The sequence below is a fragment of the Equus asinus genome, chromosome 5 (genome assembly GCF_041296235.1).
Source record: "Equus asinus isolate D_3611 breed Donkey chromosome 5, EquAss-T2T_v2, whole genome shotgun sequence".
Classification (NCBI taxonomy): Eukaryota; Metazoa; Chordata; class Mammalia; order Perissodactyla; family Equidae; genus Equus; species Equus asinus.
In genome coordinates this window covers 62739509-62765061 of record NC_091794.1, presented here as the reverse complement: position 1 = coordinate 62765061, position 25553 = coordinate 62739509, and the positions used below count along the sequence as shown (strand labels likewise).

The following is a 25553-nucleotide window of genomic DNA, read 5'->3' as shown; positions in this document are numbered from 1 at the left end:
CATTTTAACTAAGAATTTGGCCCATTAAATTTCTTAGTCTTGGAATTACACAACTGTCATTATTTTAAATGCTGAGAAGTAGATAATATATAGTATATGCAAAAACAAAAGCAAACAACACTTATAGACATACCTGAATGTGGATATAGGTCCATAACCATTAAAAAAATCAGTGGCTTTGGCTTACAAGAGGTGAAGTAAGTAAATCTTGAAAATTGGAAACTAATTCCACTTTACTTTCTGAAGTTTTCATATCTTAAATCCATGTTTCTAAAATCTATTTCACATGTATTAATTAACTGAAGTTCAGTGTTTATTTTATTTGTTAACTATACACAATATCACTTTCTTATTTTATTTATATACTAAAATAGTACATTTTTGCTTCAGATTATTGAATGACTTGGACTTTATTAAACAAATTTAATTCTGATGTTTCCTTCTAATCATATTAATATGGACATTCTATTGCTTTTCACTAGTCAAAGTAGAATGTCATTACTTTGATCCTTAAACTCAATACACCTATATACAATTAATCTTATGAAGACAGAATTTTTAAGGAGTATGATTTACTTTTTTTTTTTCTGCTTTATCTCCCCAAACTCCCCCATACATAGTTGTATATCTTAGTTGCAGGTTCTTCTAGTTGTGGGATGTGGGACACCGCCTCAAAGTGGCCTGACGAGTGGGGCTGGCCCCGTGGCCGAGTGGTTAAGTTCGCGCGCTCCGCTGCAGGCAGCCCAGTGTTTCGTTAGTTCGAATCCTGGGCGCCGACATGGCACTGCTCATCAGACCACGCTGAGGCAGCGTCCCACATGCCACAACTAGAAGAACCCACAACGAAGAATACACAACTATGTACCTGGGGGCTTTGGGGAGAAAAAGGAAAAAAATAAAATCTTTAAAAAAAAAAAAAGTGGCCTGACGAGTGGCGCCGTGTCCGCACCCAGGATCCGAACCCTGGGCTGCTGCAGCGGATTGCACAAACTTAACCACTCGGCGACGGAGCTGGCCCAGTATGATTTACTTTTGACCGATCTGAGCGTAGAAGTTTGCTACATTAGAGTCAGAGCTTTCTATCCCTTTCAGGTTTCAAAACATAGGATCCCAACACTCAGACTACATTAATATTACAAATAGATTGATGATAATAAATTAAACTACACAATGAGAAGTAGGATTCTACATATGTCTACTTATTGAGTATCTTAAACAAGTGAGGCACTGTGTTAATTATGTTATAGGTATAATTTTTAATTCTCACAAGCCTTCAAGTTAGGTATTTTTTTCTTTTCATTTTTCAGTTAAAGTAATTAATTCACCCAAAATCACACAACTAAAGGTTGACCCAGTATTAGAAGTCATGATTTCTCCAACTCCAAGGCATTTTTTGACTTCTTGATTGTACACACCAATATGTAACAACTATAAATAAAAGAATCGTGTATCCTGCTTTGCTCAAGCGAGCACTGCTTTCCTCCTGTTGTCTTAGAAAAATAAAAATAGAGCTTTCTTCATTATCAGAAAAATCCTGGCTTGGATGAAAAATTATATGGTGTCCCTAAATATAGAAATTATATAAGGGATTTTTACTTTAATATCTAATCAACAAGGCATTTGTGAAAATCATTAATTAGCTCAGTATAATCTGTATTCCAGTAAAGTCTAGTTCCTTTTCTGTGGTTCCTCAGCTGCTATTTTCTAATTACTACTGTGCAAAGTGCCACTCTGTTGTGTCAGGAAACTTATTACTGAAATTCTGATTGTTTATTACATTGTTCAGTGCATAGATGTTTAAGTGCCAAATTGTCCATTGATTTCTGAAGAAGGCTTTGCAAATTTCAGTCTGCCTGTTCTTGTAATTGAAGAGTGGGGGTAAAATTTAGTTCTGTTTAATTAAGCAACCTGCTCTATGGTTGTGCCTATATGGGTTTTTGTTTGTTTGGATTCTCTATGTAGATACACCTGGGTCAAAGTTCAACATGTTGGCAAGGTAGGAGGTGTGTTTTAAATTTTTCCTTGCAATGTCAGTTGAAAAATGGATCTCTCCTTTCATAGTGCCATAAGATCCTGAAAAACGCCACTAACCCTCACCTGGCCACAGCAGTTAGGGAGCAATTCTGATTAATGACGTGGTCACCTGCTTAGAGCAGGTTATTACACGTAAACTTCCATTTCTCGAAGAAGCATTGTGGACCTCTGACCTTGAACAAAATTTGTATCTCCACATTTCTTTTTAAACTACTTAAGATCTACAATTTCTCTAACTAATGGAAGAAGCAGAATGTAGAGTATGAAGAATAGGTTGTGAGTCATATAGATGCAATTGTTAATCCATGTCCTGCCACTTATTAGGGTGTGACCTCAGGTAAATCTCTTTAAACACCTTCAGCCTCCAAGTTCTTATCATCATATAAAGATCTGAGTGCATAATACACTATGCTGTCCAAGGAAGATATGATTTATAGCTCAGACAAAGCATTTATCTCAGGGCCTGGAGCATAATACTTGCTCGGTAAAATATACCTGCTATGGTATGATTATTACATTGCACACTCGGTTTTAAACATCAAGTTTGCAACTACCCAGAGACACAAAATTGTGAAAATCACAACATAACGTCCACAGTCTAGATAGATGGACTGTAATGCAGAGTGAAAATACAAACTCAACTATTTTATTAGTAGATGTGACAACATTTTATAACATTTGAATTCATCATTAGTATTTATTATCTTCTACTGGTTTCCATACAAAACTATTTTCCTCATTTTCTTAAAAATAGACTCAAATAAATTTTAGATAAATTAATGCCTTAAACAAAAATCAAGGTATCTGCCTTCTAGTTCCTAGACTAACAATGTGTTCTTTGGGGAAAAAATATCAAATTGATTAATTCTTATTCATAAGGAGGAAATGTGTAAAATAATCTGTCCACAATGATAAAGATAAGATTTCGTTAACTCTTGTACGAGAAGGATTTGTGGCTGCTAAGTTTAATACCTTACGGGGAAAATATCTGTTAATATTCAGCAAATCTTAGGAATATGTGTTTGTTCTTTAAAATGAAATAAATATAATGGAATATTTAAAACAGATAAAACTCAATAACATTTCACCCATGTTATTTCAGAACTAATATGACTCTATGGAAGATCTTCATTCCATAATTTCTTATGTTATAGAAACTTTTTAAAGACTCCTTAACTATATTTTTTCTCAATGGTATATTATTTTATGGTGAATACCATTCTAATAATAGTAGTTAAAATTTATGATCCTCATATCAATAATATGATTATGTTTCCAAAGACACAGAGTTTCTCACATGTTTGACAAATAATTTTTAAAATCTTATTTAATAATTTTGATCTGAGTAAATCATTTTGAAATTTAATACTCACTGTGTAATCTTCACCGTGTCCATGGTGACTTCGCAACAGTCCAAGCCCTTTTTATAAATGCAGTTAAGCTTGTATCCTTAGCAGATCAAGTACAAATACTTCCACTCTGTTCTCTTGACTTTTAACTCACTCTTTTTTCAACTCAAACTTAAAATTCTCATTTTTTCCTCCTATTTTTTCCAGCTAGAAGTGGCCTTCTATATCTAATAGAACAAAAGTTTATCTCAGTTCAGGGAAAAATAGTTATTCTAATTGCAAGTGCCATAGAATATATTGTCTGTAAAAGATGAGATTGTGCTAAATACACTCACAAATTAGTTCATCATACTTTTTTGGTCTCTCTAATGTATACCAGGTAGTCCAGCTTCTGATTGTTTGTTAATATTCAGGGACACTGAGCATTAATAAGAAACCATATCCTTTAATTTGCATGAAAAGATAGATTCCTATAGAAAGAACAGGAACCTGATTTACATTGCTATTCAGGAAGTTTTGGAAATTATCACGTGTGAAGATGTTTTGAAGAGTAAGGCATACACTAAAAGAAAAGCCTAAATGTTACTATGGGACTTTGCCTTTCCAGCCTCAAACTTTGCTCACCATTTCATTGTTTGTGTTCTCTAATGAAGCAAGAATGTGGTTGAAATCAAGAACCACTTTCCGGAGGGCAGCAGAGCTACTTCAGGACCCATGATCGCCTGTGCAAGTAGATTATTAGAAGAGGAAGAAATTCAGATAGACAAAGAGAAGTATGAGACAGCATTGGTTAAGAGACAATTAGCAGCAGCATCGGCAGCAATCCATGAAGAGAAAAATAATAATAATGTAAAACAGTAGTATGAGTCCCCTCCACGTTCCTCCATAAAGATCCTTGTTTTCTGAGAGTAATAGAAACGATACTACGGTGGAAGATATTGGATTTGCATGGTAAAGAAACAAGACTACTTCTTTGGGAAAATGTCTGTGCGCACCCTCTGCCCATTTTTTGATCAGTTTGTTTCTTTTTTTGTCATTGAGTGGTATGAGTTCTTTGTATATTTTGGAAATCAACCCCTTGATTTGCAAATATATTCTCCTGGTTGGTGGGCTGTCTTTTCATTTTGTTCATGGTTTCTTTTGCTTGCAGAAGGTTTTTAGTCTGACATAGTCCCATTTGTTTATTTTCTCTTTTATTTCCCAGGCCTGAGTAGACACGGTATTCAAAAAGATGCTGCTAAGACTGATGTCAAACAGTGTACTGCCTATATTTTCTTCTAGGAGTTTTATGGTTTCAGATCTTACATTGAAGTCTTTAATCCATTTTGAGTTAATTTTTGTGTATGGTGTAAGATAATGGTCTACTTTCATTCTTTTCCATGGGACTGTCCAGTTTTCCCAACACCGTTTATTGAAGAGACTTTCCTTTCTCTATTGTATGTTCTCAGCTCCTTTGTCAAAGATTAGCTGCCCATAGATGTGTGGTTTTATTTCTGGGCTTTCAAATCTATTCTATTGATCTGTGTGTCTGTTTTTGTGCCAGCACCATGCTGTTTTGATTACTATAGCTTTGTAGTATTCTTTGAAGTCAGGGATTGTGATGCCTCCACTTTTGTTCGTTTTTCTCAGTATTGCTTTGGCTATTTGGGGTCTTTTATTGTTCCATATAAATTTTAGGATTCTTTGTTCTATTTCTGTGAAGAATGTCATTGGGATTCTGACTGTGATTGCATTGAATCTGTAGATTGCTTTCACTAATATGGACTTTTTTTTTGGAGTAAGATCAGCTCTGAGCTAATGTCTGCTGCCAATCCTCCTCTTTTTGCTGAGGAAGACCAGCCCTGAGCTAAGATCCGTGCCCACCTTCCTCGACTTTATATGTGAGATGCCTAACACAGTATGGCCAAGCAGTGCCATGTCCATACCTGGGATCCCAACCAGCAAACCCTGGGCTGCCAAAGCAGAACATGTGCACTTAACCACTGCACCCCCTGGCCAGCCCCTGAGCATTGAAACTATGTGTATTCTTCCAATCCATAACATTGAATATCTTTCCATTTCTTTATTTCTGCTCCAAAGGATATGAACAGACATTTTTCCAAAGAAGATATCCAGATGGCCAACAGACACATGAAAAAATGTTGAACATCACTAATTGTTGGGGAAATGAAAATCAAAAGTATGAGATATCACCTTACGCTGATCAGAATGGCTATAATTACCAGGACAAAACGTAAAAAATGTTGGAGATGATGCGGAGCAAAAGGAATACTCATACACTCCCGGTCGGAATGCAAACTGGTGTAGCCACTATGGAAAACAGTATGAAGCATTCTCAAAAAGTTAAAAATAGAATGCCAAACAACCTTCCTATCCCGCTACAGGATGTTTATCCAAAGAACTTGAAGTCAACAATTCAAAGAGGTTTATAAATCCCTATGTTCACTGCAGCATTATTCACAATAGCCAAGACATGGAAGCAAGCCAAGTGCCCATCAACTGATGAATGGATGAAGAAAATATGGTAAATATACACAATGGAATACTGCTTAGCCATAGAAAAGACAAAATTGTCCTATTTGCAACAAGATGGATGAGCCTTGAGGGTGTGATGTTAAGCAAACTAATCCAGACAGAGAAAAACCAATACTGCATGATTTCAATCGCATGTGGAAGACAAACAAACATGTGGACAAAGAGAACACATCAGTGGTTCCCAGAGGAGAAGCGTTGGAGGGCTGGACAAAACGGGTAAACAGGCACATATGTACAGTGACAGATAAAAACTAGACTATTAGTGGTGAGCATGATGCAGTCTATACAGAAACTGATAAGCAATAATGTACCATGAAATTACACAATGTTATAACCCCCACTATGACCTCAATAAAATAATTGAAAAGAAACAAAAGAGTGCTGATGTTCAGAGAAGTGTCTTTATGTGTATCTACTCACCAGCAAGTGAAGTATTCCTTCACTTCCAAGTTTTAATGCTAACTTAATTTAAAGTACTAACAATTTCTATTAGCAAACAAAGGGTTCTTCCATTTATTAAATTCTGAATATGTGCTATGAATTCTTTGGTGAATTTATGGCTAAATTTTTATTTTTATCGTTATACCAATCTAAAGGCAATTAAAATTGCTATCGCTCCCTCAGAGGAGGAACTAACTCTTTTCTCGTGTCACACAATCCTTGAGATGTAGAGCCAGGATTAATTGTTGCGGATGAGATACTAAAGCACAGGTTTCCACGATCCCATGGAAGAAATATTCCCATGATATTCCTTTTGTTGTTAAAAAAAACGATATCAAATGTAAAAATGTAAATAGGCTTACATAATTTAAATATCATATTAAAATGTACAATTTGTCTCTAAATAGAAAATATTTTTCTGGGGCACTTTAAACCATAAAAGGAGAACAGGAGGAAATAAAGGCAATGGTGAAAGATAGCTCCCACTGGCTTTTAACATTCATTTTTATTAATTTAATCCTGAATGTGTACATAGGGTATTCTAGATAAGAGACAGATTTCTCATGAAATGCCTCCCAGTAAGTAATATGTCTGTTGGTGCCCGTTGCCCTAGTCCTTACCCCTAGAGCAGCCTGATGAGAGCCAGGTCAGTTGTCCTAATGAGTAGCTGGACACTTCATAGGCAAGATATGGGGGAAAATGACACACTTCTGCTTATAAAGGGGAAGGGGGCAGTTGTTCCCTCCTGAAATATAATGGGCCTGAATCCTAACTGAACCCTTTGGCATGTAAATAATCTCTCCGGGAGTCAGACAGCCTCATGGTTTTGGCTTTTACCAACTAGAGGTGTCTCCAACCCTTGCGTCTTATTTCTCCTTGAAATGACAGTGCCTAGGGAGATGTCTTAGTGGTCCACCCTGACTAACTTAGGTGCCCATCTTAGGGTGTAACCATTTGGCTTTGGGAGATAAGAGAACTTTTAAACAAATGGATATGGATTTAATCCTTATAGTACATGGATGTTTCTTAGAGAAGTGAAAGCAAATGTTCTCCCATTTTACAGTGCATGTTTCTGTGGCTCAGGAGACTAGGCCTTTTACAGGAGCACAGAGAATTTGCCAGCAGCAGCAGAACTGTTTTTGGAAATGAGCAAGTGGCAAAGTGTTGAGAAGGGAAAAGATCTTTTGAAGACCTGTGGTAAAGCATTGTTGGCTATATGATTTGGGGAAACTTTATAACTGGCACGACATTCTCCTCTACTCTTAACAATTGTTGGAAAATTTTCTCTTGTAAACTAAGCAAGATCAGGCTTAGGTTAATTTACTCAGTTGGAGAAGCATGCTTTCTCTTGTTCACTGTACGATGTGTAAGAAAGTAGAGCGGCCCTCTCCTCTTTTCCCCTTAGTGGTCCAATGAAAATGCCCCAGTGCATCCCCAGTTTACGAGTACTCAAGGCTACTAATTCTCAGTCCGCCAAACATTCATCACATATCTAAAATGCATGAAGTATGTGAGGTTCCAATTTTTGAAGGTATCTGAATAATTAAAGTTTCATTATTCCAAAGATCATATAGTGAAATGTGTTGATAGGTTAACAGGTTACTTAGGAATAAAGTGCCAAAGGCACTGTCACGATGTTCTCTTCTGCAGGCCATACCCACAGCCAGCACTGTGCCACAACACCATCTAAATTGCTATACTGGGATGGGTTTAGGTACCTACCACATCATAGGCAAGAGGGCTAACCACTGACTCGTGGATCTGAAGCTTCTTATTACAAAGCTAATGCATTGTGCAGATTGCATCATGCCACATGGGTATAAGAAAAATCACAGTGCTTATTGTTTTGCTCAAGATTTTGTGGAAAATCGTAATGCTGGATTTTGTCCAAACTTTAATTCTTTGTGAATCTTCTTTCCATAAAATTGTCCACTTTGTAAAATGAATCTAGAATCTGAAATACAGGGCCTTAATATCATTGTCTTTGAACTTCCTTTTCTCAGCATTATCCTTGGAATTAGAGAAAAAAAATGATTATTTTATTGACAACCTCTAATAAAGCTTCTTTTATTGCCCCTTTTTTTTCTGCACAAAAAACTGCCTGCATTTTATCTGCCCCAGCACTATAAAGTATTCTGCAGGATCATTTCTCATTCTTCATAAACCGGCAGCATGCCCCAAATCAACAGTGACTGGAGTTTCTTGTCTCTAGGTCAGTTTGCTCAAACAGTTAGAACTTGTTTGTCATAAATCAGTTGAGTCCACACGCAGAGATTGATATTAATGCTTTGTTAAGAGATTTTCAGTATGGTTATTTTATACATTGCTGGTTTTGTTTGCAAAATTTAACCAGTGAAAATTGCTCCTCAAGACTCAGAAGCAGGCAACGCCACAAAGTTTACTGTCCTAAGTGGAAGTAATTGCACTCAAATTGACCCAACCTGGAATAGGAAAACATTTAGTTACAGTAATGTTCCTTTCCCTTCTCCTCCCACATGATGATCAAGGCCTTGATGCTTACCACGTCAGAAATATTAAGGAAAGGCCTGTGATCTTTTCTATTGGCATCATCCATTTTCCTTGTGCCAAGCTCAGAGCTTAGTCATGCAGATATTTGTCATATCTTCCAAGGTCAACTCACATTGTGTTCTGTCTCCAGGTCTCATGCAGCCTGTAAGAGATTTTCCATTTCTCATGGTCCTTGTTTGAACTTCTCAGTGACATTCCACAACTGGCATCTCTACATTGGTTTGTTCCGAGGGCTTACATATTCATTTTGTAGAGAAGTGTCCCCTCTGCTTGAGCACAATATTAAGAAAATATTGTGAAAGTTTCTCACAATATTTTCTTAATATTTCAACAGGCGTAATGGTAAAAATACAACATTCAAAATGGTTGAAATCCAGATACAGTAGTGTTTACAAGGTAAAATAAAGCCATATATGATAATATTGAAGAAGACAAATGTCATAAAATCAATGGTCTGACATTCCTGGTTAAAATACTTTAAAAAGGGGGGGAAATTATACAAAAGGTAAACAAATAAAAGAAACTAATAAAGAACAGGAATCAATGGAATAGAAAATAGAAAATCAATGAAGAAAATTAATAAAATGAAAAACTGTTTATTTAAAAATATCAATAAGAGGGATGAACTTCTAATTAGGCTAATACAAATATGAGCAAAGGCAAAAATTAATAGTATGGAGAATGGAGGAGGGAACTTCCATAGTTATTAAGACATTAAAAAGATAATAAAGAGATGGTATTAAATTTTATGCCAGAAAATTTGACTACTTGGATGAAATATGCAAACTATTTGAAAGATACAAATGACCCATGAAGAAATAGAAAATCTGAATATCTCTATATGCATGAAAAATAATAAAAAATTTTTTGTTGAGTAAGCAACTTCCCACAAAGAAACTTCTAACGTCTGAAGAAAGACAAATATAATTCTTAAACAGACTCAGAAAATAAACTTGCCTTGTTAGAAACGTTAAGAAGTTCTTCAGAAAGAAGGAAAATGCTGTGAGTCAGAAAATGGGTCTTTCAATAGACGAACGGATGGAAAAACTGTGGTACATGCACACACTGGGATATTTTCATAGAAAAAAATAAATGAGCTATCAAGCCACAAAAAACACCATGGAGGAACTTTAAATTTATATTTCGCAGGGTAAGAAGTCGGACTGAAAAGTCTACATATTATATCACTCCACTTAAATGGCATTTTGGAAAAGGCAAAACTACAGAGACATTAAAAAGATCCGTGGTTGCCAGTGGTTTTGGGGAGAGGGGAGGAGAGATGAATATGTGGAAAACAAGGACTTTTAGGGCAGAAAAATTACTCTGCACACTATTGTAATCGTGGATACACAATATTATGCATTTGTCAAAATCCATACAACCGTACAGCACAAAGCATGAATCCTAACAAAATTAATTTTAGTTACTGATAAAGTGTCAATATTGGTTGTTCTTCACTTGTAACAAATGCACCATACTGAAAGAAAATGTTAATCACACGGGAAACTGTGAGTTTGGGAAGGAAGTACACGGGGACTCTCTGTACCATCCACTCTCATTTTAAATCTTTACAAAAGTAACTGACCAAGTTAATATGGAGGAAAAGAACTATCTTGACCTCCTTTACGCAATATCAGGTCAAATCAGTCGTTGATAAACTTTGTTTTAGCCTGGTTAAAACAGAGTAGTACGGCTTGAAAAAATTGGGTGTTATTCCAGGAACGCAAGGTTTGTTTAATATATGAAAATTAATGCACTTCACTATATTAAAATAATATATAAGAAAAGACATGATCATTTTAATAGAGGCAAAGAAATCATGTGAAAAAACTTTTAAAAATTCATGGAAAACCTCTCAGCAAACTAAGAAGAGAAAGACAAATGCTCAGTGGTGAAAAAATAAAAATAATGATTTCTACCTAAAATCTTAAACAATGCAAGTATATACTTGTCACCATTCCTTTTCAACTTTGACCAGATATCAGTGTAAAAAGATGAGAAAGAAGAAATGGAACATAAAATTCGAAAGGAACAAGTAGAACTCTATTTTCTAGAGATGATGTGATCATCTATGTAGATAATCCAAAGGAATCCAAAAAAAATGAATACTAGAAACAATAAGTAATTTTATTAAGTAGCAAGACACAAAGTTAATACACAAAAGTCAAATTTACTGCTATACCTCTCAATGGGCAGGTAGAAAATAAAATAAAAAGTAACATCATTTACAAAAGCATAAAATTAAAATTCTAGGAGTAATTTAGTTGGCAATTTATAAGATGTGTCCACTGGAAGTTAAAAGGAAAAGACTCAGAGAAATTAAAGATAGAGTAAAGAGATAAATATACAATTCTATCAACTGGAATACTTGACATAAAGATGGCAATTCTTCCCTGAGTTCATCTATAGATTAAATGTAAGCCTAATTGAATGGAAATTCTAGCAGGATTTTTAAAATATATAAGAAACTGAATCTAAAACATATTTGCTGAGTCAGAGGTCCTAGAATATACAAAATGATTCGATTAAAGGAAAATACTTGAGGACATATATTTCCTGTGTTTAATAGTTACTATTAAGCTATATGGAACAAAACAGTGTGCTGCTGGCATATGGATTCGTAGATAAAGGAGTTGAACAAGCTAGAAAGTCTGGAAATACATCCCCTCTTACGTGATAAATTGGCATTCTACAAAGATACTAAGATTTGTATGATAAAATGAAAATGACTGTTAATATCAAATATCTGGCAGTTTTTATAATGTTAAACAAACACCAGATGACCCCACAATCCCACTCTAGGTATTTAACCTAGTGAAATGAAAACCTACGTCCACACAAAATCTGTTCGCAAATGTTTATACCAGTGTTTTCTCACAGTTGCCCCAAACTGGAAACAACCCAAATGTCCTTCAACCAGTAAGTAGATAAAGAAACGATGGTGCAGTCGTACCATTGGATACCATGCAACATTAAGAAGGAACCAACTGTTAATGCTCACAAATACTTGGATGAATCTCAAAGGTAATAAGCAAAGTGAAAGAAGCCAGACTCAGAAAGCTGCACACCATGTGAATCCGTTTATGTGGAAACAGAGAAGGCAAAACTACAGGATGGAGAAGAGACCAGTAACTTCAGGGTTAGAGATGGGGAAGGCATTTGACTATAAAGAGCAGCTCAATGACATTCTGGAAGACGACAAACTGTTCTGTATCTTGAGTGTGGTGGTAGTTTACACAATCATATGCATTTGTCAATTCTCACAGGGCTGTGCCTCTCAAGAGAGTGAATTTCACTTTAGGTAAATTACAGATAATTTTTTACAAGCAAAGAATAATGCACATTTCTGCCTATTTTCTTTCTTGGTGTGTCTTCTTTGCACCTTCCTCCCCAGTTTCTGTTGTCAAGAGAAGGCAAAGGTAATATATACGATTGTAACCTGTGGTGTCTTGCCATGAGAAAACATGTCATATACAAACTGGAACTAGGGAGCATTAAGGTTCTTTCCAAAATGATGGGCAGGGTTTAGGTCAAACAAGATTTAGCAATGAAGAGATCCATTACTGCCTCTAGGCCTGAAAGAACAAAGGAGGGAGCAGTCTCCGGACTTGGAGAGAAAGTCATCTGGTGAGGGCTGCCTGGGGCCCTCAGTCCAGGGAAGCACCCTACCTGCAGTGCCCAGCCCAGGGACCAGAGGGAAGAAATATCCTGAGGGCCCTCTTCTTCCTGCAGGTGGCTGACACTTGCAAAACAACCAGAAACTGTGAAGCAAGAGTTCCCACCAGTGCGGTCCAAGCAGGTCAGCCTCACTGGGCACAGAGCCAGGCAGAAAATGGGGACATATATCTGGATGGGCAAATGGAGGCCATCCAGCAAAACCATAGCATTTCCAATAAGGAACTGAAGGAATAGAATCCATATTATTAAAAAAAAAAAAAAAAGCGGAAACACCTAATGTTAGTTATCCCATCTTTTGTAGCTCCTAAGAAGCTCCTGTTATTTCAGGATTACATATTCACACTAGCCTTTGTATTACTAGGAAATCGTGTGTAACGATGCATACTACAACATTATTTTTCAAATAAAAGTGAAATTTTGTAAATATATACTAAAATGATCAAATATAGATAAATTATCTAACTTTTTTTTTGCTGAAAGCTATTCAAGGAAATTCCTTGTACTTTTTACAAAACAGACTATTCTTTTAGATTTTTTTTCAGACATAAATTTGCATCTAACAATAGATATTGGGTTTCGCATTGTCTTTTCTCCTTTTAGTCTGTCACTTTTTATCCTATATCCAGAAACTCTGCACATCTCATCAAATCCCATAGCTTCAACCGTAATCTGTGAGTGTGTAACGGACACACCTTCCCCACTCGCCTTCACCTCCTTGCATTCTCCAGTCATAATGTCCTTCATTGGATGACATTTCCACCTAATGTACTGAAGTCACATTCTCATCAAAACAGTTCAATACAAAGCTCATCACACCCTCTTCTCCATGAAGAGACATTCTTTTTCCTTCATCCCATGAAGAGACAACCTTCTTTCTAGCTTCTCTTTTCACTAATATTCCATAAATAGGGCATGGGGTATTTATCTATGGTACCTTTTCAGAAAGATTGTTGTGAAGAATAAAAAGATAAAGAATGTGAAATATTCTGCTAAAACGTTAAATAAAAATGTTTTGAGATTTTATATTCCATATTTTCAATGTATAATAAAGATTGGCGTGGATTAGGAAAACTAGATTTATTTTTCAGACACACTCAGTGTCTTCAGTGATCTATTTTTATGTTATTCATGTTTAAGACGTTTCAGAATTTAAATTTCCAACATTTGGCGTTTACTTGAAAACATATGTACTTTCTATAGTAATTTGATCACCAATAGGTTGGGTACCTTTTTATACATATGTCACATTTCTAAAATTTATTTGGCCACTTCCTATGTTAGAGGCTTGCTAAATTTATCTCAACATTTTTAATAAGCACATGCTTATTTGCAGAATATCAGCATCCATATAAATTGCTTACAAAATATGGCTCTGTAAGTATTTTATATTAAAACATAAATATAGGTGATACCTTTGTTAATGATTAAAATAATATCCAGTGATATTATAAATTTAATATTTTCACATTTAATTGATTTTTTTTACATTTTAAGATTACGTGCTGTAAAAATGTCACATTCTATTTATTCAAGTGACTTTTGATTTCTCCATCTTGATTCAATGACAGATGCTGTCAATGTTTTCTACATTTGGTCACTAAAAAATATGTTTTGTTTGAATTACCAATGCTTCTACTTTTAACGTGACTATCCTAATTTAACAGCTAGCCGAATAGTTTCCACATTTTCAATTTATTGTGCCCAGTGCACTAGATTCATTTATGAATACCTTTGTTAATGTCAGCTCCAGCTGAAAATTCTCAGAGGCTCAGTATAGTTTTAAGATTAAAATTGAAGCTCCTTCCATTAGTTCTTTTTTTATGGCTGAAAATATCTTCTTTTTTTTCATTTTCCATTCTTTTAATTTCAACTTGTATCTTTTTTAATTGTGGTAACACTGTTTTATAAAATTATATAAATTTCAGGTGTACATCACTGTCTTCTGATTTCTGTGTAGATCGCATCATGCTCATCACCCAAAGACTAATTACAATCCATCCCCACACACATGTGCAAATCACTACTTTCACCTCCTCCCTGTCCCCCTGCCCTCTGCTAACCACCAATCCAATCTCTGTCTCTATGCGTTTGTTGGTTTTTTATTTTGTTTTGTTTTCCCAGTAATCTTACTGAGATCACAATGGTTTATAACATTGTGTAATTTAGGGTGTACAATATTATTTATCAGTTTCTGAATACACTTCATCGTGCTCATTCTCAGCGGTCTAATTTTTATCCATCACCATACATATGTACCCCTCTGTCCCTTTCGCCCACCCAGCAACCTCCTTCCCCTCTGGTAACCACTAATCTGTTCTCTTTATCCACGTGTTTGTTATCTTCCACATATGAGTCAAATTATTCAGTATTTGTCTTTCTCTGTCTGGCTTATTCCACTTAACATCATACCCTCCTCAAGGTCCATCCCTGTTGTTGGAAATGGGACAATTTTGCCTTTTTTATGGCTGCATAGTATACTATTGTGTGTATATATATACCACATCCTCTTCATCCATTCATCTGTAGAAGGGCACTTGGGTTGCTTCCACATCTTGGCTACTGTTAACAAACTTGCAATGAACATAGGGGTTCATAAATCTCTTTGGATCATTGACTTCAGATTCTTTGGATAAATACCCAGTAGTGGGATAGCTGGATGGTATTGTATTTCTGTTTTTAATTTTTTTAGAAATCTCCATACAGTTTTCCATAGTGGCTGCACCAGTTTACATTCCCACCAGCAGTGTAGGAGAATTCCCTTTTCTCCACAACCTCTTCAACATTTGTTGTTTTTTGTCTTGGTAACTATAGGCATTCTGACTGATGTAAGGTGATGTCTCATTATAGTTTTGATTTGCATTTCCCTAGTAATTAGTGATGTTGAACATTGTTTCACGTGTCTGTGGGCCATCTGTATATCTTCTCGTATTTTCAACCTAAATGTCCATTCTGGCCTTTTCTGCCCCTTCTGTCTAATAATAAGAAGGAGGAGGAGGAGGAGGGGGAGGAGGGGGAGGGGAAGGGGGAGGGGAGGGGAGGGGAGGGGGAGGGGAGGAAAAGAAGAAAGAGCGTCAGTTCACTTGAACTGCACATTGATCACCAAGTGCATTATTTCATGGCCTCAGCTTTGTGGTTTTTTGAATTGCTGGTTCTTGGAATACGTACTTCCACACTTTCTATACCTATGAAAACCCATTTTATACTACAAGGTCAAATGATACCATGTCCCCTAATAAATTCAATTTTCCTTCTTCGAAAAAGCGGGATCATTTTCTACTACTGTGCATCTCATCATATATAACCAACTCTGGAAGAGCCTCCATAACAGCTTATTGCCTAATAAAGCTTAAATTCCTTCAATGCAAAGTTTTTTCTATTTACATATTAAGACAAACCTAAATAAACCCACACGTAGCTATTTAACACACCTTGATTTGATTTGACGATACATCACCATCTAGACTATCATTTAAATGTGTATTTGTTAGGATCCTACACTCTCATATTGCTTCTTCTTGAAAAATACTGCTCTTTCAGATGACTGAGCTACACAGTGATGATAATGACTCATACATTTTCCTGAAAGTCTTAATCACGGAATCATCTTGATTCTCAATGCTTTTCACATTCAGCTTTAAATGAAATTTAACAATTACACCTTTCTTTTTTGTAAGAATCCTTTTTATTTTTAGTCCACTCTGCCAGAGTGGGAAAAAGTGGCAGCCCGCCGCGCTGCTCAGCCCTGGGGGCCCCACCCCCACTCAGGCGACAGACCGCCAGAGTGGGAAAAAGTGGGAGCCCGCCGCGCTTCTCCGCCCTGGAGGCTCCCCCCACCTCAGGCGACCGACCGCCATTGTGGGTCAAAGTGGCAGCCCGCCCTTCTGCACATCCCTGGGCGCCCCACCCCCACTCAGGAGGCCGAACCCCAGAGTGGGTCAAAGTGGCAGCCCGCCGCGCTGCTCAGCCCTGGGCCCCCCCCCCCCCCCCACTAAGGCGGACGACCGCCAGAGTGGGTCAAAGTGGCAGCCCGCAGCGCTGCTCAGCCCTGGCAGGCCTATCCTACTCAGGCGGCCGACCGCAAGGCTGGGTCAAAGTGGCAGCCCGCCGCACTTATCAGCCCCGGGGGGCCTCCCCACCCACTCAGGCGGCGGACGGCCGGAGTGGTTCAAAGAGGCAGGCCACCACGCTACTCAGTCCTGGGGGCCCCAGCCTCACTCAGGCGGCCGACCGCCAGAGTGGGTCAAAGTGGCAGCCCGCCACGCTGCTCAGCCCTGGGGGCTCCACCACGACTCAGGCGGCCGACCGCCAGAGTGGGTCAAAGTGGGAGTCCGCCGGGCTGCTCAGCCCTGGGGACCCTCCCCACCCACTCAGGCGGCCGACCCCCAGAGTGGGTCAAAGTCCCAACCCGCACTGCAGCTCAGCACTTGGGGCCCAACCCCGACTCAGGCGGCAGACTGCCAGACTGGGTCAAAGTGGCAGCCCGCCGCGCAGCTCAGCCCTGGGGGCCCCACACTGACTCAGGGGGCAGACCGCCAGAGTGGGTCAAAGTGGCAGCACGCCGTGCTGCTCAGCCCGGGCGGGCCCCCCTCTACTCAGGCGGCCGACCGCCAGAGTGGGTCAAAGTGGCAACCCACCGCGCAGCTCAGCCCTGGTGGCCCCACCAGACTCAGGGGGCAGACCGCCAGAGTGGGTCAAAGTGGCAGCCCGCCGCACTGCTGAGCCCTGGGGGCCCGCCCCACCCACTCAGACGGCCGACCACCACAGTGGGTCAAAGTGGCAGGCCGCCGCCCTGCTCAGCCCTGGGGGCCCCACCCCCACTCAGGAGGCCCACCAATAGAGTGGGAAAAAGTGGCAGCCCGTCGCGCCGCTCAGCCCTGGCCGCCGCACCCCAATAAGGCGGCCGACCACCAGGCTGTGTCAAAGTGGCAGCCCGCCGCGCTGCTCAGCCCCGGGGGGCCTCCACACCCACTCAGGCGACGGACGGCCAGAGTGGGTCAAAGTGGCAGCCTGCCGCGCTGCTCAGCCCTCGGGCCTCTCCCCACCCTCTCAGACGGCCGACCACCAGAGTGGGCCAAAGTGGGAGCCCGCCGTGCAGCTCAGCCCTGGGGGCCCCACCCAGACTCAGGCGGACGACCGCCAATGGGCGTCAAAGTGGCAGCCCGCCACACTGCTCAGCCCTGGGGTCCCTCACCACACTCAGGCGGCGGACAGCCTTAGTGGGTCAAAGTAGGAACCCGCTGCGCAGCTTAGCCCTGGTGGCCCCACCCTGACTCAGGGGGCAGACCGCCAGAGTGGGTCAAAGTGGCAGCCCACCGTGCTGATCAGCCCTGGCGGCCACCCCCCCACTCAGGGGGCGCAACGGCAGAGTGGGTCAAAGTGGCAACCCGCCGCCCTGCTCAGCCCTGGCAGCCACCCCCCACTCAGGCGGCCGACCTCCAGAGTGGGTCAAAGTGGGAGTCCGCCGCGTTGCTCAGCCCTTGTTGGCCTCCCCACCTACTCAGGCGGCGGACGGCCAGAGTGGGTCAAAGTGGCAGCCCGCCACGCTGCTCAGCCCGGGCGGGCCCATCCCCAGTCAGGCAGCTGACAGCCAGACTGGGTCAAAGTGGCAGCCCGCCGCGCTTCTCAGCCCTCGGGGCCCCACCCCCACTCATGCTGCCCACCGCCAGAGTGGGAAAAAGTGGCAGACCGCCGCGCTGCTCAGCCCTGGGGTCCCTCACCACACTCAGGTGGCAGACCGCCAGTGTGGGTCAAAGTGGCAGCCCGCCGCGCTGCTCAGCCCTGGGGGCCCTCCCCACCCACTCAGATGGCCGACCGCCAGAGTGGGTCAAAGTGGCAACCGGCCTTGCTGCTCAGCCCTGGGGGCCCCACCCCCACTCCGGCGGCCCACCGCCAGAGTGGGAAAAAGTGGCAGCCCGCCGCGCTGCTCAGCCCTGGAGCCCCCCCCACCCCCCGCCTCACACCGACCTCTTTGTCTACAGATCATCCTCTCAAATGCCAATTTATCCAGAATCCTTCTCCAGGGCTTCTAGTTTTCCAAGATAGTTTGTGCCTACAGGGGGTCCACCCACCCACCATCTGCCATCTCAAGTTTTCTGTATTCATTACTAATGAAAAACAACTTGTACAATTAAAGTGTTCTGTTCAAATTAGGATATCTTGACACATGGTGTTTGCTTGGATTTACAAATATGACACCTATGGTACCCATATTCTAGAATTTGAATAAAAATTAAAATTCAAAGTAAATTATCTTAAAACCACATAAATCAAATGTACAAAAATTTAAGAAAAATAGTGAGGAGAAAACAGAAGTCCATATAAGGCATGATCAAGTGGAGATTTGAAATGTTCTTGAAAAATAAATATAATGTATAAGCTTTTTTTAAATCGAGGAACACACTTCTTGACCATTTTTACAAGTGCGATCTAGATTTTTACACAGCAATTCAAGTAAAGTTTTATTTTAGACACCACACATAGAGACATTTAAAAAATTCAAAACATTAGAAACACAAGTATAAAAATAACACACTGAGCTGCCACATGAGGCATTTTTATTGAGAACATATATCAAAGTAGCAATGACTCTGTAGATAGAAAATCATAAGTATTCTTGAGCTGTGCTCAATTAACTGGTTTGTACAGATTTTAAGGTATTTGACCCAGCAAAACACTTTGACATTGGAAGGCCACAGTTTCTTGGTTTCTCAGATTGAGAAGAAAACTCTTGGTATCATTTAAACATTAGAATCTAAGAATATTTGACTCCAGACCAGAACCCAAGAACAGTTGGCTACCGAATACAAAGGCATATAAGAACCCTCCTTGAATGTTCACTCTCAAAGCTGGAATGAGACTGATATTCCACATGTCAGATTCTTGCTTGGTAGCAATTTTGAGCAAGACTGCTGCTGGAGTGATGCCCAAGGAAATATAAACAAAACAGAATCCCCACCCTCTAGTGTATCAAACGTAAATGACTGCAACCCTAATCAGGCCATGAGGGTCATGCTGCTCAGTGGAGAAACAAAATATGATGAGATTAGGGAGTTCAAGATACTGATTCTAGTGGAGAATATGGGGTTATCTTTAATTGATGATGTCTTATTTTAATTGGGATTTTACGAATAAATGAATTTATAATGGACCAAGGGAGGCAGAAAGGGAAAGGAAGCATGTGCCCCAAGGAAAGAACAACAGGATTGTAGGGACAGAGTAAGATTTCAGAATCCATTGAAAGACTAGCCAGTTGACCAATGTGGCACATATGAGGGAAGTTGGAAGAAACATAACTTGAAAAGGATTTTAAAGGATATAATATTAAATGAGAAAATGAGGAAGCTATTTTAGCATAAGTTGATGTTGACTTTGCTCATCTGCTGAGGGGAAGAAGCCATGGAAAGGAAAACATTGACATCGATAGGAAGAGGAGAGATGATTGATGGTACAACATCACTGAAAAAGAAGTAATAGTGTTGAAAAGAAATCACTCCGGCTGCTGGTGAAAACCACAGATAAAGAATCTGGATTTTATAACACCTCCAAAATTTGAAAATGAGATGCATTTATTGACCTAAATCAATTAATTATATCTACAATATAATTATTAAATGGTTCCCAGTGGAGAAACATTTGAGAACTTTTAAAACATTTGTTTGATAAATTATAATTAGAACAGGTTTTAAAACCTAGCTTTATGCTTAATTAAGAAACACATTTCCAGACATCAAGGAGATTCTTATATTTAACAACTTATCTAGGGAAAATGTGCTTTCCCCCCAAAAGAGCAGTCCAGTATTCTTTCTTGGTGATCTCTTCTTATATAGCACAACACTCTTATTTTAGGGAGCTATCTTGATAAAGACATGCATTTATTATCAGAATGCACGTTATAAAAGTAAGAACTGGCAATGAGTTAATTGATAGAGGCAGGACAAGTCATTCTCTACATGCTTGTTTTGAGAGTCAACTAAAATAATGTATAAGCAAATGATCTGTAATATGCAACAGAAAATTATTAGGTATATCACTGCTTTTTTTCCACCATACTGTTACCTGTTTGTCACAGGAGTACTTCCTCCTTTTTAGACCAGTTAGATAAATTTACCCTCTACAAAGACCACTCTTATAAACAAAAGAGTATTTATGTTTATATAATACATCAGAGATAGACACCAGATAGTTTCTATCTTCGTGGTCTGGAAGGAGTCTCTCCCTCTCCCCAGTGAGTGTTGCCATCCTGACTAGGGGAATCTGTACACAAAGAATGCAATCTTCCTCTTCCGCTCGGGCATGGTTACCAGGGACACATCACTGTAGAAATCACATCTTTCTTCACCCTGTCCCCACACACTCCAGTTTGCTTGAAAAATGGTTTATTCATTGGACATTGTCACATCTATAACGATGCTATAATTTTTGTTTGAAAATTTAGGTATTCCAATCTCTCAAAGCCAACCTCTATTTTATTGAAACAGAAACACATCTCTCATTTGACTTTCTGTGAAATAATAAGGCATATAATTTTAGCTCTTGACTAATTTCCTAGACTAGAAGCATAATCTGTTTGGTTTATCTTGCTTCAATGCAAAAATAGTGTTAAAATAATTATTCTGACATTTTAATGTCTCCTAAAGATGTTAGGGATGGTAAAATTAGTAAGAAAACTGCTGTTCAGTAATAGCTGAGATTGATGAAATAGGAAGCATTTTTAAATTTGTTTTTCTTACATATATTTCAGAACTTGTAAATTCCTATGCCATAGTTTTTCTGGAGTAATAAGGCAAGAATTATCTTCTCCCAGCTTTAAAAAAGAATTCTGTGTTTTAGATACTTGTTCACACAATTTTAAAAAATTAATCATGGCCTTCAAAATGTTGCTGTTCTGACTGCTCCCTGGCCCTCCTGCCTCGTCTTGTACCATCTCCCCCCTCGCTCTATGAACTCAAGACATGCTGACCTCCTTTCAGCGCTGCATACGCTCGTGCTGCCAGAGAGCTTTGCAACCCTGTATCCTCTGTTTGGAGATCTTTTTAATCCCGGCTTTATTCATTTTACTTTTCTATGACCAATTTCTATTTCTTTAGGGAGTCCTTTCAGAAATTCCCTAAGTCCTATCTCCTAAAACATGGTTTCATGATATTGTGTGCTTATATTTCAGGGTGTTTGTCTCAGTGAAGATTTTGCATTTACTTGTGAGGTTTTTTAATTAATGTCTGTGTCCTCACATGTTACTCACCCCTACAACTACCTGAATCCAAACAGTTGTGTTAATGAATGGGGAGCACCATGTTTTTGTTCCTATCAGTTTCGGGACGTATCAGGTACTGTGTAATTACAAATGTATATCGAAATTGGGAAACAAAAATTTTCAGTTATAAGCTTTGGTAAAGCACAGCTGTTTTAATTTGAAAATAAAAATCACGATTAAATTAATTAGTAGGTCTCCTTTAAGATATTCAGGACAAGTCCTCTAATATTTCAACAGAATGCTTGCAGCTGGCCAATAGTTCTGAGCACTCATAACGTGCAGAATATTGAGGCATTTTCAAAAAGGCAAGGCAAGTTAATAAACAATTTTTTAATGATTTTTCTAAGTACCTCTCATTACAACATAGATGCTGTTTACAAAATTAAAAACACAAATTATACAAAGCTTTTTAAACAAAACGATTTAATGCTACAAAGAAAATACCAACGACTAAATTCCTGTGATGAAAATCAGGGATTACACCACAGTACATAGCTATACTTACCAGTTTTCATTTATTTCCATGCAGTGATTCTCAGCCAAGTTTTAAAAGCCATCATGAAATTATGTAATCTGAAATAAAATTCTAAATATATTTGATTAGTGTTGTATCATTAAAATGTCAACCATTTTAAGATCAATTTTTCATCCTGATTTGAAGAGTGGTTTAAAAATATTTGTTGAAACCATTATGCATGCTGCATCTACATATGCAAATATAGTCTAAAGATTCTGTTCATTTTCCTAAACACACTGTAGCTATAATCTGAGTGGTCACTGGAGTAAACACAGGCTTTGACATTACATAAAACCTACCATTTTCAAGCCTTCTAGAATCAACGAATACTTGACACTCTAGAAATATCTCTTTCATCAGCTGCATGCTGGAAGGGACAGCGTTACAATCTAGAGTGTGGATTCCTTTATGTGAAGACACGATTAGAACCTGTTAATAAAGGGCTGCTAGGGTCTTTTAATATGAAGGAGTCAACATTTAAATTCAAGGTTATACTCTGGTTTTATTGTTCCTCCCAGACAAGCAGGTTCTGGAGCCTCTACTTCAGGTTAATTACAGAAATATTTGTCCTGCCCCATTGTAAGTAGGAGAGAAACAGCCGAGGACAGGACTACAGGGCTCAGGGAGTTGAGAAAACGAGGTGAGCCGCCGATAGCAAGGTAGACATACTCTTTACTTACTTTGGCCTACATACGGTGGGAGTGCAGCTGTTTTCCTTGTGGCCGTTTTTATATGACCCTAGACAAAAGTGGCATACAGCCAGCAGATGTTGACATTATGAAGGTTACATAAGGTGTTCATATACATGGTGGCGCATAGGCTGCCTGCAGTAACATGCTGAGTCACATCTGCCCGGAAGCTGCTCCCATCTAATTGTCCACAGCGCCTCCATATTTTTCTTTCACTCTACACCCATTAGAGTGCAGCAGTCACGGGCTTGTAGGCGGTGTGTGCACGTGCACACAGCACGACGTCTTAAAGCTACATTTTACAACAACAATACAATGATCAGTAAGTAGCCACCAAGAGACAAGCTACACCCACCAGCGTGGCGAGAACCCACTGCCGCAGGGAGGACAGCTTAGGGCCACCCTCAAGTATATTGTCCTATCAAGTTAGTCAGGAGATAAGGCCATTCATGACTACCATAGACCCAGAAGCTGCCCAAGGGTACTATATCTGTGGGGGCCACCCCCACACAGGGAGGGACGTTTCACCAATATTTGGGCCAGGTCATTCGTGTAACCTTTTGACACAGCCCCTGGGGTATCCACCTTGTTGTCGTATTCTCCCTTTTGTTGTTCTATGTACAAGGGCACAGGTGTGTGGAGCACAACAGCCTGCCCGGATAACGACCCATGGCCGTCTCAGAGGCTTGGGGTTGGCCAGGGCTGCTTATGTCCACATTGTCAGCGTATCTGTTGAGGCACCTGGCACCTCTGAGCATGAGATGGTCTCTAGGAATACAGCCAGGTCTCGTTTCTTTCCGAAGCGGGGTGGATGCGCCATGGCAAGCCTTCTACTGCTCCGGTGGGCAGTTCCGTGTACACCCAACAGTTAGATACATTGGCAAGCTTCGTACAGGTGTATGCCCCTTCTACAATACTGTTCGCTGTACTTTATCTATGGGCAAAAGGACAAGGCAGTGATAGGAGCCAACAAAGATAAATCACGTTCTTTAAGCGAAATGCATGCTAGTCCCTTATCTTGGGGCAAGAGGGTGGCTACCAACAGGGGCCTTCCCGGCCATTGATATTACACTTTTCGTGTCCGTAGAGATGCCGCAAGCGTGGGCTCCACATGGAGGAGTAGAGGGGAACTCATTATCGGCCGCAAAGAAATCACATGCATTTCCTTTAGGATAGAACCAGCACTGGTCTGTGGCAGCCTGACAGTTACCCAAGGGGGCCAACTGCTAGTCACCCACGGGGTGATATGTAAGTCTCGCTGCTTTTCAAGTCCCCATGGAGCTAAAAGCACCAACCATCTACAGTGGGGGCTTTCATATTTTATGACCATTTTTATTCTTGTACTTGTCTCATGTTGAGGCACATTGGGGCCGGCCCACTGTTGGACTTCTTGTCCTGTAAAATGTGTCCCCTTGTCGTTTTTTACAACCAAGGGTCAACCAAAAAGACCATAAAGAGTACCTGTAGGGCCTGAATTGTCTGTCTCTGATCTGTGGCCGTACAGGGCCATGTAAAGAGTAAACCAGTGGCTGTATCAACAGCCATAAAGGCGTACACAGTGCCTTTGGTCTTTGGTAATGGTCTGATGTAGTCCACTTGCCATCGGACAAAGGGTGCATGCCCTCTACTAGTACCTTCAGTATACCAAGCATTCTCTAGGACAGGGACTTTTCTTTAGCATAGGGTGTGGGCTCTATTTCTAGAGGAGACTTTGGGGCCTTTTCTTCCACAGCGAGGAACTCAGCTGGCCCCAACACTTGTTATAACTCTATATTCAGGGGGCTGGAGCTCACTGAACTCCTTTGTTTGAGCCATCCCTGTACAGGGTATGTAGTTCTGAGCTTTACAGGGGCCATTCGTGTGATGGCCTCACATGCTACCAGGGCAGCATAGGCAGCTGTCAACTGTTTCTTTAGTAGAGAATATCACATTTTTGCCCTTTTCTAAAGTTGGGACCAAAACCCACCAGGGGCTCATATCCTGTCCTGTCACTACCATAAGCCTCAGCCAAAACCCTCTTGGGTAACACAGACACCCAATTTATATGGCCGTCCTGGATCAGCCACTTGCAGAGCCTGTACCTGCTGCACCGCATGCTTGGTGACCTTAAATGCTTGGTTCACAGTGCGTGTCCAGTCTCAAGGGGCCCGCTTTTTCTCCATAGCATACCAGGGTCTCACCACCTGGACTAAAAGAGAGATAAACACTTGCTAATATCCCAACAAGTCCTGGTCTCTGGACTTTGGCGTCATTCACAGCCCAACCACATGTTGCCAGATGTCTCTGCAGGGAGTTGGTAGCCTGTTTGAGATCTGTAAGAGAGTCAGAGTTTAACACAACATCAATGTAGTGAAATACAAGCACTGTATCACTATGAACTCAGGCAGCCAAGTCCTGGGTGATAAATCTATGACAAATAGTGGGGCTGTGCAAGTATCCTTGTGGAAAAACATGAAAAGCCCACTGCCTGCCATCCCAGGTGAAGGCAAACTCTCAGTGGCAACATCAATGGAAAAGAAGGCATTAGTAAG

At 40.1% G+C, this 25553-nt stretch overlaps 1 protein-coding gene across 4 annotated transcripts in view; it reads right to left on the bottom strand.

The window, feature by feature from the left end:
• The window catches only part of LOC139045291 (protein phosphatase 1L-like), a 353755-nt gene that overhangs the window by 189175 nt on the left and 139027 nt on the right, over positions 1-25553 (bottom strand). Inside the window, exons 2-3 of one of the 4 annotated variants that reach the window (XR_011503343.1) lie at positions 22322-25334; positions 1535-15538 (exon numbers count right to left, since the gene is read on the bottom strand). The exons of 1 other annotated variant lie outside the window; for it this stretch is intronic. Coding sequence is in view for 2 of the 3 variants with exons in the window: in XM_070509727.1 (XP_070365828.1) it covers positions 25275-25334 (60 nt within the window). In the remaining variant the exon portion in view is untranslated. Of the gene's footprint in view, positions 1-1534; positions 15539-22321; positions 25335-25553 lie in introns of those variants that run through there. 2 more of the 4 variants (XM_070509730.1, XM_070509727.1) reach the window with 2 other exon arrangements.